The sequence below is a fragment of the Lepisma saccharinum genome, chromosome 3, assembly GCF_977018435.1.
Source record: "Lepisma saccharinum chromosome 3, izLepSacc3.1, whole genome shotgun sequence".
In the NCBI taxonomy this organism is placed as follows: Eukaryota; Metazoa; Arthropoda; class Insecta; order Zygentoma; family Lepismatidae; genus Lepisma; species Lepisma saccharinum.
In genome coordinates, this window is record NC_139231.1 from 119,600,857 (window position 1) to 119,619,827 (window position 18,971).

The 18,971-nt window shown below is 38.0% G+C and overlaps 1 protein-coding gene and 1 non-coding gene across 2 annotated transcripts in view; both read left to right on the top strand.

Moving 5' to 3' along the window:
• Positions 1–694: 694 nt before the first annotated feature.
• TRNAW-CCA (transfer RNA tryptophan (anticodon CCA)) lies at positions 695–766 on the top strand. The gene has a single exon. It is a non-coding gene; the product is annotated as a tRNA-Trp (tRNA).
• A 520-nt stretch (positions 767–1,286) lies between these two features.
• The window catches only part of LOC145985369 (xibalbin-1-like), a 120,437-nt gene continuing 102,752 nt past the window's right edge, over positions 1,287–18,971 (top strand). The window contains exon 1 of the mRNA XM_083119316.1: positions 1,287–1,425. Coding sequence (XP_082975442.1) covers positions 1,344–1,425 — 82 coding nt within the window. The 5' untranslated portion in view covers positions 1,287–1,343. The remainder of the gene's footprint in view (positions 1,426–18,971) is intronic.

An 18,971-nucleotide genomic window follows, 5' to 3' on the forward strand; every position in this document is an offset into this window, starting at 1 on the left:
TTATGTTGAAGAGTGGATGTTGTCTCCTCCAAAACAAATAATTCTCAATCACCAGAATTTTTGCAACAGTCTATATAATAGTAATATTCAAGAATTAAATACTCCTTCAATTTAGCTAACGCTTAATTCCCCCTAACTAAAATAATCTCTATAATCTAATACTTCGCACTGATATTCAAGAGTTGGATATTGTCCCCCCCCCAACGTTTAATTTTCAATCCCCCCCCCCAGAATCCACATGTCAATATGTAATAGTTGGATATTTCCTTCCACACCCCCTTCCAATAATACGTATTACCCTTTACATTAAAATAATTTTTAAATAAAATTGTGCTCCAGGCTCCAATGCATATTTACTGTACGTTTTAGACACGCTTGGTTTCTTTTGTTCCATTTAATGCGGTTTTGCTATGATAGTGGTTAACGCGAGCGTAGTAAGAATCGTGCTCCCTTTTCAACTGTAAAAAGTCAATAAAAGTCCCAACCTACCATTGCTTCCCTAGTTTTCCAATATCATAACATTTTAACTCACAACTTGTTGATTAATGTTTAAGCATGTCAAAGATTGTTATATAAACTCGTTTTATCAATTCCGAACAGAAATATAACTTTTCTTTGTTGTAATTGAAATGTGTTGTCGAAAGAATTGCAATTACGCGTACAACATTAGTGAAAGCTCCTGCTTTCGTTGGATGACTCCGTGGCGCAACGGTAGCGCGTCTGACTCCAGATCAGAAGGTTGCGTGTTCGAATCACGTCGGGGTCACATAATATTTATTTTTAAAGAAAATTGTTTTTCTACATTTGGAAACTGCAAAGAAGTACTTTAAGTAAAATAAATAATAAATCGAAGAAGATTTTGGAACAAAATAAGCATTACATATAATTCTCTGTGTATTCACAGTGATCCTTCAAATGAGATTTTATAGTTACAAGATTTATTTATATTAAATTTTAGTGGATCAAACCATGCGTTATTAAAAATGAGACCTGTAACTGGTTTCACGAAATGAAACAAAAAAAAAAATCCTTTCCACACATTTCTGCGAGAACGAAAACAAATACCCGAAAAACGCACGGCTTTCGCTTTTGACATTTAGCGAAACCGTAAGAGCTATTTTTTTTTACCCCCATTGAAAGAACCGTAGCGATTGATAGTCGGAGTGGAAGCGCACGACCAAACACTAGGGTGGCTGACGGCTGTACGCGCGTAACTTCTCCCCATTGGCTGGCGGCTTGTAGTGACGTGGCTGGGTTGGCGGCGCCGCATCGCACATGGGTGATGCTTACTAAAGGCTATCGACGCTAGACGCTGTCTCCAGAACTTGTTCGTACACGGCAAGATGCGGACTCAACTGCTCGTTTTGGCGTGTATCGTCCTCATCATGGGCCAGCAAGTATTGGCAGTACCCTATCTAGAAGACGGTAAGTACGGAGCATGAATACTCTGTTTACACTCATTTAGTACGTTTTCTCGTGCACTAAATTCTAAACCGTCGCACTAAATTAAAGAACTATAGTTAACTCTACGTAAGCGTGACATGATTGCCGACGAAATCACTTATAGCGAGCCAAAAGACAGAAAGAAAAAGAAAACAGTACACACGAAAATAACCCAGAGCTTGAACCAAATCGAACGAAACAAAGTTTAATACGCTTCAAATCTAGCCATTGTACATTTTTGTTCAATCGCATCTACTATCTCGCAACGAAAAAGTACACCAGTGAAATCAGCTGATTGAGCGAGTTACGCCCCTAACCGACATATTACAAACTCATTACTGCAAGTGAGATTTGAAGGTAGCGAAACTTTTGCTTCACATAAGAATGAACTCTTTTTAAATTTACTTTTAAGTTCCAGCACGTTTTAAGCCAACCATATGTTTATCTTAATTACACTTTTATGATAATCCCGCGACCAGAACGTAAAGGTTTTACTACTTACGCGTACGCTGATGAAAAAGTGCATTTGTTGACGAACGTTTTAGTATTCTATGGATAAAGATGGTGTAGTGCACATGTATCAGATATATCCATATGGTAGACTGTGCTACCCAGAACAGAGATTTTCTCATTTCTGTTATTGCTGGAAGAAACCAGTTGTTATCTCTCTGTAGTCGTAAATGTTATGGTATAGATGAGTTGATAGTTTGCCAACTTTCAACCACTATTGGTTGAAATAAACGTTCACATCCCAGTTTGTTATCATAAGACCCTTGAATGCATTTCTTTCCCGTTGCGTATATTGCTGGCTACATTTTAACATAATATCATTACAACATCTGAAAAAATAATTGAACAGCCGTTTTTTCGTTTCACGCACATTATATTTTTCTCCGGTGAAGACTAAATATGAACAACGAAGAAACAATTCAATTAATGGTAATATAGTTTCAGATTTAGGCTAGTTACGTAGTTAGTGTACATAAAAAAAGCCTTAAATCGTCTAATTATGAACCACAGTATTTGGTACTCACATTATACAGAGATGAAATATTTTACATGCCCATCAGATCACAGTTATCTTGTAAGTTTTTGCACTTTGACATCATAAGATCCTGATGTGTAATTTAAACGCCATCAGTAAATTACATTTATCCACATCCAGTAAGAACTTGATCACATCACCCAGTAGCTATGGAACGTTTGTGACAAATTATTATAATCAGAATTTTCCGAGTATTAACCGATCTTTAGATTGTATTTATCATCTATACCTATTATCTTTATATTACTATTTTGCCAGTTAAAATCAGGATTAGACTTAAAGTTCCAGGAGGGTGGTGACTCTTGATAAACAAAATTGTCCTATCTGAATGCGATGTGAACGCTTTCTTTCCCTTATTTTATTTATTTGTTTTCAATTATTAGCGATTTGGACTTGTATGATCGATTCAGGCAAATAACCTTCTTGCGATTTATTTTCTTAATGATTTGAACCTTACGTTGGTTGAAGCTGAATATTTGTAAATTCTAGCATTCCACAACATTTTCACGGGGACAGCCTAGGGTAAAATTTCGAAATTCACTTGTTGATTCAGTAAGTTTCAATTTCATTCGAAACTCAATTATGGACAGTCGCAAGTGAAAGAAAAACGGACATTACTTAATGAGGGAAAATAAACTCAGCGTTTCATGAAATTCAGTCAGTTATGTTAAAATTTTTCAGATTTTGTACCGGTTTTACTCATTGACATGCAATTTTCATTAATTCATTCGCAAATAGTCATAGTAAATATTTTCAACGCACCATACTGTGCAACCAGTGCGATAGAAAATTTGTAAAGAGAGAGTTCAGCTTATCAAAATCAATCAATGAAATTATTAATAAGATAATTGAGTGAAATAATTTTATTGGCCAATTTTCTTAAGGCAATTAAATGCAAAGTGACTCCCATCGGTGTGCCTTGTATAATAGTAATGTTGATCAATTCAGTAATTTAAACAGTTATTTTGGGCTCGCCGATAGCTTAGTGGAAACTGCTAACACATTGAGATAAATGAGTACTCGGTACAACTTCCGGTGCAGGCACATTGCACAATGCTTTGGGTCTTACTTTAGTCTGCAGACCCAGTCCCGACCAGCCTGTCTGAGCATAAAATGGACTTCAACAACAACACCGTTGAATGATGAATTTAACTGCAAACGAGACTGGGCGGTAGGTCATCCTTCGAGTCGCTTTCGACTTCGTCGCGGTTTTACAGTTGTTGATTGATTGAATTGGTGTTTTAAGTCCACCTTATGCACAGTAAGGCTAATCGGGACTGGACCTACAGTTTAACGTGGGATCCGAACCTCCATATGCCTCCACCGGGAATCGAAACCGGGACCCTTGATTACAAGGCGACGACGCAACCACTTTTTTATAATACTTTTTTTTTATAAGAAATACCCCTAAGCGGTAGTATACCTCGTTTTTCACTTGTTTCTCAATTTTTCTCTAATTTCATAGTATTCTCAGTGGACAATACAAACATCCATGTCCGAACCGGGATTCGAACCCAGGACCCCTGGCAATATAGCGCGCTGTGATAACCACTCCGCCACGGAGGCCGACATCACTGCAGCATCGGGAGGCCTTTTTGCAGTTGTCAACAAACGGCTTGAATCATTCATTTAAAGAAAAGAGCACTTTGTGCTCAGATGAGCTAATCGAAACCGGACATGCAGAGTCTAAAGTGGGATCTGAACCACTTTCCGCAATATGCCTCCACTGGTGTTCTCGATTCCAAGGCGATATAATTACCAGACTGTCTAAAAATATCAAAAGTATTACCCTCGTATAAGAAAGGAAATAAAACAAAAATTGAAAACTACAGACCAATTTCCTTATTGTCAATTTTTTCAAAAATGTTCGAAAAATTGATTTATAATAGGATAATAAAGTATGCAGAAGATAAAAATATACTCATAAAGTAAAAAAATGGGTTTGTGAAAACGAAAACAACAAAAAATGCAATTTTTGATATAATTGATAATATTCTTTCCGCCATAAACAAAATATATTCTGTTGTTGGAATTTTTTGTGATTTATCAAAATCGTTTGACTGTGTGAATCATCACATACTACTAGAGAAATTAAAATACTACGGAATCAGTGGTCTATCGAACAAATTAATAGAATCCTATTTATCGAATAGAAAACAGAGCGTTGCAATAAATAGCTTATCCAATAATGGGACACAAACAACATATTACTCCGAATTGAAAGATGTGGTTATTGGAATCCCCCAAGGATCGATACTAGGACCCCTTTTTTTTATTGTTCATAAATGACCTTCCAGCAAATGTTGAAACCGCCCAAGTTACTCTTTTCGCTGATGATACTACGGCTTTAGTAGATTCTGTTAACGATGTAACTTTAATTCGAAAAACGGAAAAAGCTCTTACTAAACTACAAAGCTGGTTTTCAGCAAACAAACTTTCTATGAACAATGAAACACTAATATAATAAAATTTGGTGTATCTATTAAGCAAGATAATTTCATAGTAGGGCATGCCGTTACAACAGCTACTAACAATACAAAATTTCTTGGAATATTTATAGACGAGTGTCTAAACTGGAAAGTTCACATAGATCATTTATGCAAGAGGCTATACACCGTATGTTACCAATTAAGAACTTTAAAAAATAGTTTCAATGCAGTGTGTATGCTAAATATCTATTTCTCAAACTTCGAAAGTATTTTGAGGTATGGTATCCAATTTTGGGGGAACTCGGCTCAATCGAAGAGGATTTTTAAAATTCAAAAAAGAGCATTGCGTATTTTGGCAAATGCACACAAAACTGATACATGTAAACCTCTTTTTAAAAAATTTCGTATATTAACACTTCCAAGTTTATACATACTTGAAACACTTACTTTCATACACGAAACAAAATCGAATTATCCAAAGAACATAGACATTCACAATTACAATACCAGAGAAAAAGATGACTTCCACATTCCCAAAGTGCGGCTAATTGCATACCAAACAGGACCTTTTTACTCAGGCATCCAGTTATAGAATATGTTACCAAAAAGTTACAAAAAATTTGAAAGAACCATGATCTTTAAAAGCAAAGTGAAAAAATTGTTATTGGAATACACATTATATTCAGTTCAAGAATTTCAGGAATTAAATAACTTTATAAAATAAATTTAGATTGTATACACTAAATAATATTGTACTTTTACAGCACTAGTTCACTTCAAGAAATAATTTGTCATTATATGTTTTACTATTATATTATGTTATATTATTATAAAAAAATCTGCCAAATTGATGTATAGTATATTATGTGCGATGTCAACATGTAGGTTGTAATGTACGTGTACCAATGCCCCTCAGGGGTACTTTCAGTGTGAAAATTGCTCAATAATTCATTACTTACGCATTACTTTCTTTTAAGCAACCCCGTTGAACAATTAGCGTTTGTAATCCAGAAGGATTTCACCCACAGTTCAGTTTTCTAAATTGATTTGCTTAGAAAACTCGCAGTTAAGCATTATGGATTAAAGCAAGACTTTGCTCTGCCGCGTTAACACCATACAGTCCTACAAGTGAGGCTTAACTGTTCGGTATGACGTCTTTTTGCGGATTTAATTCTTCTTTGGATTTTAATCAATGCACAAAGCAGTACGTTGAGCATTAACCCTGCCATCTTGTGTTACTTCACAACAAAACCGCTTCTCAAGAAATCCTTCAGTGTTAGCATGTTACAATAAGTTGTGTGGGCACGCTTCAGTCTTTTCATGCGTCGTAGGATCTGACGTTTTTCTTCTTAATGAAAGTTGGGCCAAAAGTGTGTGTCATGGTATTACTATGGAGCGAATTCTTAGATGCTAAAACTGATAAATATTTATTTCCTACGTTCTAAAAACAGTGGAAATATGAGGCTAAAAGTAAAATATATTTTCATTCAAAATTCTGTCAAACAAAATAAACACTAACCAGTGACAGCAAGAACTTAGTTGCTTGTTCTTGATTACAATGAACAACAAAGCACATTTTCCAAATTATCCACGCCGATTATCTCTGAACAATGACTTGTGAAACGGACCTTTCCACATCACACGTAGTCAGACGTGCGTATTTGAAGTGCAGGATGCCATGCACACTTACACCATCAATTTCACCTACATGTTAGAGGCCTTGTAATCAAGGGATCCTGAGTTCGATACTCGATGGAGGCACGTAGTGATTCGGGTCCAATTTTAAACTGTATCAATAGTGACCGGTGTGTTGTGGAGTCCCGAATAGGATAGTAATTGACTACTTTACAAAGGTTTTCGCCTAAGTTGTGGATTAACTCCAAAATACACAAAGAATTCGGAACTTTATTTTGTCAGAAATGTCTAAACTATGCTCTTTTTCTAGAAATATGTGTTTTGTGTGCGAAAAATAAAATTATACATTTTTATGTAAAATAAGACACCGCAGATTACATTACATGCATATGACCGGTACTCCTATACCGAATATGGCCAACTTAGGAAGTAAAAGATACCTAAAAATGCGCTCCGTAATTATTCCATGAACTGATAAATGAACTACCACAATCAAACATCCACTCATTTTCCTGAATTCGGACATAGAATCTCTGTATTTGCAGTGCAGAATGATAACCATTTCATGGCGAACATTGGAAATATTTTATTCGTTTTTCACACAAGAATAACTCGTTAAAAATAAATGTCAAAAGTCATTATTTTTCAAAGACGTTCTCAGTATTTTTTCTATTAAAATATTTATAACTTGAAGAAAGGACTGTTGCTCCATTTTTACCCCCAATCTCGTTATGACTACATTCAATTAACGCTAGCAGAAGCAGTTAGCTACCTACAATTAAACCACAAGAATGGAACAATGCAGGGATGAAAATGCCTTTGTAAGTTCATTAGGTGTGTTTTAGCCTAATTAATTTCTACTTGCGCTTTGCAAATCGGCTCTTTTGTCTGTCATTGTGTTATTTGTGATGAACTGTGCGTAGCAAAAAGGTATCTCATTAGCTCACACAAAAAGGGGAAAACTGTACAGGAATTTGGAGTGAAATTTAATTGAAAATTTAATATCTTTCTGCATTAAGCAAAAAGCCTCAGGAAAAAAAGAAAGATTCACGGAAAATGAATTAAATTCGTGGAAAATTGAAAAACAAAATGAGCTTTCTTTGTAAACAAATTTCGTCGTTTAAGAAAATGTGAAACGTTTTTCTAAAAGCCCAAAAACTTTTAACGTTACTATGATCAGCATCACTGTTGCTTACATTGCCACTTTTCCTATTAGGTGCAGAAATAGTGTGATATTATTGATGATTGAAATTGTGTTGATATACCTACTTGCTTGTTACTACTTTTTCCTACTGTTGCTAGGAGGCGAATATATGGTGACGTAGAAAAGAGAAATATCATTTGGGCCAAGATCCGAATTGATGTATATGGAATCCCGGGGAAAATAACGTTGTGAGCGCCATCCCCCACACAGACAGTTATTATATAGCCCTACAATTTTACTTATAAATGTTAGGCAAATGGTTAGTTTATTCTAATATTTATTATGTATTTACCACATTCTGGATGTCTTGTTTTTTTATTTTATTTTATTTTATAGTCCTTTTCAAATAATTTGCTCCTTAGAGAAGACTCCTCGGCTCGTATCCCCCAAGCCCCTTTCTACATTTTGGCCTGCCTGGGCCGTCAAGAGTGAAGTCTTCGGAGTTAAAGTTGTAGAACAACAGAATGTAACTCTCAGATAGACCGTAGATGATGAGGTCAGATAATTGTTGTTTAAAGTCAGATATCACCTCTAAATCACAAAGTTTGGCTATTTTTTAACGCACTTTATTCATGTAAAGCTATATCAGGCATCATTTCGTGCCACTGCAAGATGCAATGTATAAATATTGTCGTTTTTAAGATTCCAACGAAGCCGTTTTCAAAATGTCCTCTCATTTCGAATAACCGCTATTACAATCCAAATTGCTTAGAATTTCTTCTAGAGGATTCATGTGAATGTTCGTGTGGATTGTTTTCGCTTTTGTTTAGATATTGGTTTAATAGTCTTACGTAGTCACGAAACTATTGCAGATATCTATAACAGTGAAAGCAACAGAGCCTTCATAAAGATTGTCATTTGGTACAATATACCGCTTTACTGACCGGAATTACATCACCATCCTTTTGCAAGTCACTCTGAAGAAAAATTGATCCGATTCGAAAACAAACTTCAGACTGAAAACCAACCAACGGAAAGCATGCTTTTAATAGCCAGTGTGGCATGACCTTCTCGCAAAACATATGATCAAAAAGTACTTCCTTCGGCGAACATTTTATTATTCATTAGCGCCGAAGCTCGTACTTACGTTAAAACGTACGATTATCGCACGAAAATGTGCAATAATTCAATACTGGATCAAAGCTACTCTTACATTCCCAGCACATACGGGAACAGTGAGAGAATAATGTCCGATTGGCTACTCCAGTCAATTGACATCAATCGCAGGAAGCACACCCACGTAGCGAACAATTCGTTAATGTTGCAAAGGCTCAGCAATATCACGTTTAATCTGAGTTTCAGAACGGCAAAAAAAGGTGATTAAATGCAAATTTTACCGAAACTTTTGTTAATGACGGGCTGCTAGCACACATAAATACTTTTCCTCAAACTTTTAGTAAGAATCAGTGGCGGCGATTAGAGAGGGCGGGGGGCAGTCCCCACCCCTTTTTGCCACTTTTGCCCCCGCACTATGCTAAACCTTATCAAACAAGGGAAAGTAAACTGTCCTTGCACCGTCCCCCCCCAGTTTTGGTACTTTGCCCCCCTAGTTTTGGAACCCAATCGCCGCCACTGTGTTTTGTATTTTATGTTATTCGGGTCCAATTTTAAACTGTATCAATAGTGACCGGTGTGTTGTGGAGTCCCGAATAGGATAGTAATTGACTACTTTACAAAGGTTTTCGCCTAAGTTGTGGATTAACTCCAAAATACACAAAGAATTCGGAACTTTATTTTGTCAGAAATGTCTAAACTATGCTCTTTTTCTAGAAATATGTGTTTTGTGTGCGAAAAATAAAATTATACATTTTTATGTAAAATAAGACACCGCAGATTACATTACATGCATATGACCGGTACTCCTATACCGAATATGGCCAACTTAGGAAGTAAAAGATACCTAAAAATGCGCTCCGTAATTATTCCATGAACTGATAAATGAACTACCACAATCAAACATCCACTCATTTTCCTGAATTCGGACATAGAATCTCTGTATTTGCAGTGCAGAATGATAACCATTTCATGGCGAACATTGGAAATATTTTATTCGTTTTTCACACAAGAATAACTCGTTAAAAATAAATGTCAAAAGTCATTATTTTTCAAAGACGTTCTCAGTATTTTTTCTATTAAAATATTTATAACTTGAAGAAAGGACTGTTGCTCCATTTTTACCCCCAATCTCGTTATGACTACATTCAATTAACGCTAGCAGAAGCAGTTAGCTACCTACAATTAAACCACAAGAATGGAACAATGCAGGGATGAAAATGCCTTTGTAAGTTCATTAGGTGTGTTTTAGCCTAATTAATTTCTACTTGCGCTTTGCAAATCGGCTCTTTTGTCTGTCATTGTGTTATTTGTGATGAACTGTGCGTAGCAAAAAGGTATCTCATTAGCTCACACAAAAAGGGGAAAACTGTACAGGAATTTGGAGTGAAATTTAATTGAAAATTTAATATCTTTCTGCATTAAGCAAAAAGCCTCAGGAAAAAAAGAAAGATTCACGGAAAATGAATTAAATTCGTGGAAAATTGAAAAACAAAATGAGCTTTCTTTGTAAACAAATTTCGTCGTTTAAGAAAATGTGAAACGTTTTTCTAAAAGCCCAAAAACTTTTAACGTTACTATGATCAGCATCACTGTTGCTTACATTGCCACTTTTCCTATTAGGTGCAGAAATAGTGTGATATTATTGATGATTGAAATTGTGTTGATATACCTACTTGCTTGTTACTACTTTTTCCTACTGTTGCTAGGAGGCGAATATATGGTGACGTAGAAAAGAGAAATATCATTTGGGCCAAGATCCGAATTGATGTATATGGAATCCCGGGGAAAATAACGTTGTGAGCGCCATCCCCCACACAGACAGTTATTATATAGCCCTACAATTTTACTTATAAATGTTAGGCAAATGGTTAGTTTATTCTAATATTTATTATGTATTTACCACATTCTGGATGTCTTGTTTTTTTATTTTATTTTATTTTATAGTCCTTTTCAAATAATTTGCTCCTTAGAGAAGACTCCTCGGCTCGTATCCCCCAAGCCCCTTTCTACATTTTGGCCTGCCTGGGCCGTCAAGAGTGAAGTCTTCGGAGTTAAAGTTGTAGAACAACAGAATGTAATTCTCAGATAGACCGTAGATGATGAGGTCAGATAATTGTTGTTTAAAGTCAGATATCACCTCTAAATCACAAAGTTTGGCTATTTTTTAACGCACTTTATTCATGTAAAGCTATATCAGGCATCATTTCGTGCCACTGCAAGATGCAATGTATAAATATTGTCGTTTTTAAGATTCCAACGAAGCCGTTTTCAAAATGTCCTCTCATTTCGAATAACCGCTATTACAATCCAAATTGCTTAGAATTTCTTCTAGAGGATTCATGTGAATGTTCGTGTGGATTGTTTTCGCTTTTGTTTAGATATTGGTTTAATAGTCTTACGTAGTCACGAAACTATTGCAGATATCTATAACAGTGAAAGCAACAGAGCCTTCATAAAGATTGTCATTTGGTACAATATACCGCTTTACTGACCGGAATTACATCACCATCCTTTTGCAAGTCACTCTGAAGAAAAATTGATCCGATTCGAAAACAAACTTCAGACTGAAAACCAACCAACGGAAAGCATGCTTTTAATAGCCAGTGTGGCATGACCTTCTCGCAAAACATATGATCAAAAAGTACTTCCTTCGGCGAACATTTTATTATTCATTAGCGCCGAAGCTCGTACTTACGTTAAAACGTACGATTATCGCACGAAAATGTGCAATAATTCAATACTGGATCAAAGCTACTCTTACATTCCCAGCACATACGGGAACAGTGAGAGAATAATGTCCGATTGGCTACTCCAGTCAATTGACATCAATCGCAGGAAGCACACCCACGTAGCGAACAATTCGTTAATGTTGCAAAGGCTCAGCAATATCACGTTTAATCTGAGTTTCAGAACGGCAAAAAAAGGTGATTAAATGCAAATTTTACCGAAACTTTTGTTAATGACGGGCTGCTAGCACACATAAATACTTTTCCTCAAACTTTTAGTAAGAATCAGTGGCGGCGATTAGAGAGGGCGGGGGGCAGTCCCCACCCCTTTTTGCCACTTTTGCCCCCGCACTATGCTAAACCTTATCAAACAAGGGAAAGTAAACTGTCCTTGCACCGTCCCCCCCCCAGTTTTGGTACTTTGCCCCCCTAGTTTTGGAACCCAATCGCCGCCACTGTGTTTTGTATTTTATGTTATTTTTTAACTTTTTAGGTAAAACTTTTGAGGATTAATAGGTTAATTGATCAAATGCCCGTGCCCCACCCAAGATTCAAACCCAAGGCCTTGGCTTCGTGTTTGTTACTGTTTATTGTCGAAACTAGCGATGAGCTTATCTTTTTCGTTGTGGGTGATATAGACGACACGAAACGAGATTTGACAGTCTCTCGTGTAGAAGGAGACCTGTTTAATTCAGGACTCTTTGCAAACAGCTGTCCCATTCTTGTCTCGGTCTTGAGTCTCGAAGGTCAACATATACAGCCTGTGACCGCACAAGCTTTCACAGCGTATTGTTATCCAGACAAACAATAACAATTCACGATTTTCTGTTTGACCTCTCGTTTCGAGGCTACGGACGATCGAGAAACACAAACCACACTGCACAAGTTCATGATTGCCACTAATAGATTAACTTTTCAATTACGATAAGCAGATTATATGGCCTATCATAGAAATATCCGCTATTTATTTCTAGTTAATGCTGGTTTTCATGTACTATACGTTATGGTTGACCAGTCTCGAACAAGAACGAGACTTTCAGACACTAAGGAACGTCTCGTCTCGGCAAGCGTCTGGTCTCGAGATTTTCTCGATCTCGCTGCCATCTGTAGTATGAGAGCTAGGCATAACGAAAATTGTTCAGATAAATTCAAGAATTCTGGGGGAAAACATTGAAGATTTTCATACCTCTTTTGAAGCACCGCTTCTACATAGTTGTAATTTTTGAATCTTGCGCCGGTCCTGCTGATGTTTCCTGGATGAGAATTCAATTACGGTAGGGTACCAAGGTAAAAAATGAACAATATGAATATTAACATTTTTATGAGATCATCTTGGCATCTGCCAAAATAAAAAAAAATCTTTCACTGCGTTATAAAGTTTGTTGCAAGTCCAGTTTATGCTCAGATTGGCTAATTGGGACTGGACGTACAGTTTAAAGCGGAATCCGAATCACTGTAGAATGTACCTCTAACGGAGATCGAACACAGTACTCGTTAATTACAATGTAACCACTTCGCCATCGTGAAGCCGTCCAATCCTTAAAGAAATAAAGCGTCGTATCTGTTTGGTGGCGGACTTCTGTTGTAAAAATAACAATTAAGCTTCTGAATAGCGGAAATTAAGGGCTGTGTAGTCGGCCTTTAGTCGCCGGCTGTTGAGAAAACGCTGTACTGAGAAAGTGAGAAGCTCCTTTAATCATAGGAACTGAAAATTATCTTTCACGGGACAGGAAGACTGCGGTTCGCTATTCGTAGAAGGAAGCTGTTGTGCTGCCAATCTAATTAATACAAGGTTAAGAGAGGAGGATTTCCGAGAAAAAAGTTTTCTGGAAACATAATGTGGAAGCTGGGAACGGGACGTGCCGAGGCAACGAGACTGAATGTCTCGCCTCTCTCGTTCTATTCTGTAGACAAATAGAATGGAAGGTTGATGAACATTTTGTCGAACTGAAAATTGCTTGTGCTATGTGGTTTATTCAATCATAGCTGTGCAAAAGCTTACGTTTTTAGTTCGTTTTATGAAGCATATTTGCAGCAGTGGCTTCTACGAAAGGACACAGGGACACAGTTACGACAATCTAATCAACTTTGTTTCTTACGAAACGCAACAGTTTACGAATTACTTTCAGTATGTTTTTTCTTTACCCACTTCTGTAAGTAAATGCAGAACAAGCCAAGCACCGCTTTTCTGCCACTTTGGCCAGTCGTGACGAAGGATAGATGATGATTAGATGAGGTCGATTAAGAGACAATCAAAAAAACACACATGAGCAGGACGGGACTCGAACCCGGGACCTTAGGTGGGTTAGAACGAGATGTGGTTACAAATTCACGAAACGAAATAGGACCGTTCCAAGTCTCGTCTAGCCTCGACTTCAGTTTTTCGGTATTCCTTTCACCGGATTCTTTTAGAAGTGAGCATACCATGATAACAGCAGTTATCGAGATTTTCCAAAGCTGCAGGCACCTGCAGCCCCCTTCTCCCAAAATGTTTCTTTTTGTGATTAAGGTGGTGTTGTGCGTACTAACATATCTGGTCGACATATTCTTACTGTAGTTTTCTTTACGTAATGTCGTTTTCCTCTCTAGTTAGGTTAATCGTGACGAAGTGAGGATGAAAGTGGAGCCGATGCAATATTTGACGAGAGAACGTGATTTCCCCGGGATTCTAACCTAGTATCACCACCTTCGAAGTGTGCTACGCGAATCACTCTTTCACAGAGGAAGTTTAAGAACCACTGCGAAAGTGAGGATTGATTCTTAATTTGAGACACGTATTGTTACTTTCCCGGTCAGGTGCAGTTAGCTTTAGTGCGAAAAAGTACCGAGTTGAAAACACAGACGAAACATCCTTTTGCAGCACAAACTTCCTGCGTATCCTGGAAATATTTTTTCAGCGTATGGCATCATTCGTGAATGGGATGTTGCGCAGAGTATCCTGATGTTACGCGTCGAATAATGTCAAGGGCAGTCGCAGTAGAACACGACCTGTTGCGTTCAAGTGACTCGTACCATATGCGAGGCACGGGAACTGAAATCTGACAGTTCATGAGCTCCAGTGGAACGGGGTTTACCTCCCAAATTCTTGGTTCGATTCTCATCTCTCCAACTAGGAGTCAAATGCTGCGTCTGATATCCGAATCCCAAATCTTGGTTCCGATATCCGAATCCGAAACCTTGATTCCAACATCCAACTCCTAAATCTTGGTTCCGATATCCGAATCCTAAATCTTGGTTCAGAAATCAAAATCCTATATCAGGTTCAGAAATCAGAATCTTGGTTCAGAAATCAGAATCCTAAATCTTGGTTCAGAAATCAGAATCCCAAATCTTTGTTCCGATATACGATTCCTAAATCTTGCTTCCGATATCCGAATCCTAAATTTTGGTTCCGATATCCGAATCCTAAATTTTGGTTCCGATATCCGAATCCTAAATCCTGGTTCCGATATCCGAATCCTAAATCCTGGTTCCGATATCCGAATCCTAAATCTTGGTTCCGATATCCGAATCCAAAATCCTGGTTCCGATGTCCGAATCTTAAATTTTCGACCGGTATCCAGAATCGTGGACCCGATATCCGAATCTTGAAATATTCTCAAGCTTCAAAAATTTGCAAACACCTGTTCCCAATCTCTACCAGGGCATGGGTGCTTACTGAATTTGTTCCTTAATCTATTACATCTAATCACCATTCATCTTCGTCATTGAAAAGTAAAAGAGCGACTTTAGATAACCGAAATCTTCAGCATCTGTATTTGTATATTGATTTTTTTTAATTTCACGTCGCTATTGTTACAGTCAGGAAACTCACCCTAAAAACTCTTATAACTTATATTTCCTTTTCGCGGAAAAACAGGTAGTGATAAAAATCACTATACAGGGTTGCTTTCAAAAACGTGTGTGCAAGTGGCAGGAATTTCAACGTGTTTCCCAATTAAGTCCCTGACAATGGCAATCGTTAGAGACTCTCAACTGTATCCATGCATGTTATTTGTGACGGGTGCAATAGATGAATGAACAAAAATACAGCGCCTGAACTCGTTCAGTCTGCATGACGTCAGACGAGATATTTCAAGTTGAATCGAACTTAACAACACCTTTTATTGCAGGACGACTACGTTAACAGCTAGATTCGCCTTTCAACATGCCCCATTTTGACTTAATTACTTGTTTGCTTCATCCAGCCATCAAAATATGATGTTAATTAGAAGAACGCAACACCTGTTACTTCAGTTTTTTTCCGATCCACATCGATTTGTTCAAGAGATACGCATCTCACGTGGCTACTACAAATATCTCATTGTTTGTTTTTCAAGTAAGAGATAGCATCTGGCACAGAATTACAGAGCAATATGTGGGCTCAACACTGTAAACAGTCTGTTGAAGCAAACCCTGGAACTGCACTGGGAAACATTTTTCGAACGGAATGAAGAATCGAAACAGAAGATAATTAACTGTTTATTGCAAGAAGACAAGTACAAGGTAATAGCTGACTGCTTCTTCCCTTGGAAAGAAAATGGAATTTACAGTCAATATTACCGGGCGTAACTGAACGTCCATACAGCTATGCATAAGTGTCAGTTGCATACAGAACAACATAGAAGTGTTAGTTTCGTATCTTCAACGTCTACCAGCCGGCTTTATATGCACACGGCTGAGCTGTTACAACTGCATTTGAGTATGTCGGCGAAGCAATTGGTCACTACGTGGGTATGCTTCCAACACGTGACAGCAGTAACCAATCAGCACAATGCGCAAACGCTTCAATGCGATTGTGAAGCGGAAAAAGGAGCGACTAAGGTTTCAAACGTTGTATTTTCTGTTTACAGACTGCGAATTAACGGAGTGTCGTGCTGTAGAACTTTCCCTAAACGGGGTGAACATTCCCTAAATGGGGTGAATATTCCCTAAACGGATTGAACATTCCCTAAACGGGATGAACTCTCCCTAAACGGATTGAACATTCCCTAAACGGGATGAACTCTCCCTAAACGGATTGAACATTCCCTAAACGGGATGAACTCTCCCTAAACGGGGTGAATATTCCCTAAACGGGATGAACTCTCCCTAAACGGATTGAACATTCCCTAAACGGGATGAACTCTCCCTAAACGGATTGAACATTCCCTAAACGTGATGAACTCTCCCTAAACGGATTGAATATTCCCTAAACGGGGTGAACATTCCCTAAACGGGGTGAATATTCCCTAAACGGGATGAACTCTCCCTAAACGGATTGAACATTCCCTAAACGGGATGAACTCTCCCTAAACGGATTGAACTTTCCCTAAACGGATTGAACATTCCCTAAACGGGATGAACTCTCCCTAAACGGATTGAACATTCCCTAAACGGGGTGAACATTCCCTAAACGGGGTGAATATTCCCTAAACGGGATGAACTCTCCCTAAACGGATTGAACATTCCCTAAACGGGATGAACTCTCCCTAAACGGATTGAACATTCCCTAAACGGGATGAACTCTCCCTAAACGGATTGAACATTCCCTAAACGGGATGAACTCTCCCTAAACGGATTGAACATTCCCTAAACGGGCGAACTTTCCCTAAACGGGGCGGACTTTCTCTGAACTGGGTGAATTTTGTTCCATTTACAACTCAGACGAGACCGAGACACGTCCAAGTCTCGCCTCGGTACCATCCGCAGCATGCTCAGCACCAAAGCTGAAATCCCTTGATTATAAGGCAACGGATAATCCAAGAACACCGAAATGCTTGTGAGAATGGAGGAAAAAATAACAGATTTGCGCTTTTTTCAAACGATTTCTTGCGTACGTTATGCACAGGTAGGCTAATCGGGATTGGATCTATAGTTAGAGAGGAATCCGGGATGTGATAATGTGTTTTTTGTTTTTTTTAACCCGAAGCCTCTGTTTACGAGGCAACTAACTTAATCAGTACGCTGCAGGAGAAGTCCACATTCTTCAAGTTAGTCTGGTCTCGTTATGAAAAAAGACCCTCGTTTTAATTTTATCTTCAATATTTCATGATTTGAACTAACGATTCCGGTTCTTTTTAACCGAAGCTTTACTTCTTACTGTTAATATGCTTTGCCCATTCGTTATGAATTTTCTGGGTTTTCTAAAATAACTTTTAGATTCCTTATGAACCAAATGTACTATCGTTAGGCTTAAAGAAACGCTTTCCTGCAGGTAGATTTTATTTAGCCTGTGTCTACTCGACCACGTATTGTTCATTTGCGGGTAGCGTTCAAACAACTGTCGAATGGAAATGTGTGTGTGTGTATGTCTCTCTCTCTCTCTCTCTCTCTCCCCTCCCCGCGATAATATACTCCTGATAAATAACAGGAAGAGGCCCAAAATGCGCCAAGAACATGCACATGCTAATAACGCTATATCCCATATTAATATGTAAAAGGGCCAATATTCCGTAAGTGCTCAGCACTTGGATTATGCAACACTGAAGGGAGTGTTTTTGTCTAAAGAAAAACAAGTGTGTCAACCTCAATTCTCAGCTAGACCTCTCCTCTACCCGCATTCATTTGATATCGAGACGAGGCTGCGAGTTATCAACACCCATCTCGTTCTCGTCTGGAGTCTCACAATACAGGGTGTCTCAAAAGTAATAGCACAAACTGACACAGGTGAAATGTGTGATTACAAGCCGCTACTGACTTCATTGTTTGTAAACGTCGTCCTAGTTGGTAAAATGCTAATAATACAGTAATAATAATGTTCTCTGAGGCGCTGATGTATCCTTGTAAATGTGCGACTCTCGGGGTGCCTTCGAGCAGGGTATTTTTCTTTGTACAAGCGTGCAGCCTCCCGTTAGCCAAACCATGCACAAAATACATATCCACATACTCTTCGTTGCTGTAAGGTTCCATTTTCACTACGCAGTACAGCACAATTGACGTGACTCCCACAGTACGATTATACTGTGTACTGGTTGTATCCATCCTGTTTGATTACAACGCCACCTCTCGGAAATGTTCTGTTTTGTAAACAAAGAGCAAACCTCGGATCGCGCAAGGAGTAAAGCACTCGGTGTTTACAAAATGAAACTAGTGACGGCTTCTAACCACACATTCGCACACATTATGAACATTTTACCAACTAGAACGACGTTTACAAACAATGAAGTCAGTAGCGGCTTGTAATCACACATTCGCGATTATCTCGAAAACTGCTCGTTTGCAGACCCATGTTTACTGAGACATTTTTGCTTCTATTAGCGTGTACTTTCACCTGTGTCAATTTGCGCTATTACTTATGAGACACCCTGTATATATCACAAACAACATTTGCAGTGTCACTGCACAAGCTTTCGAAGTGTATGGAGTTAAGGCAAACAACTACTAATGATATAATTTTTCTGTTTGATGTTTCGTTTAGATGCCAAGAACACTCAAAAGCTTATTTTTATCATCTTAAATACATACGTCTCGGA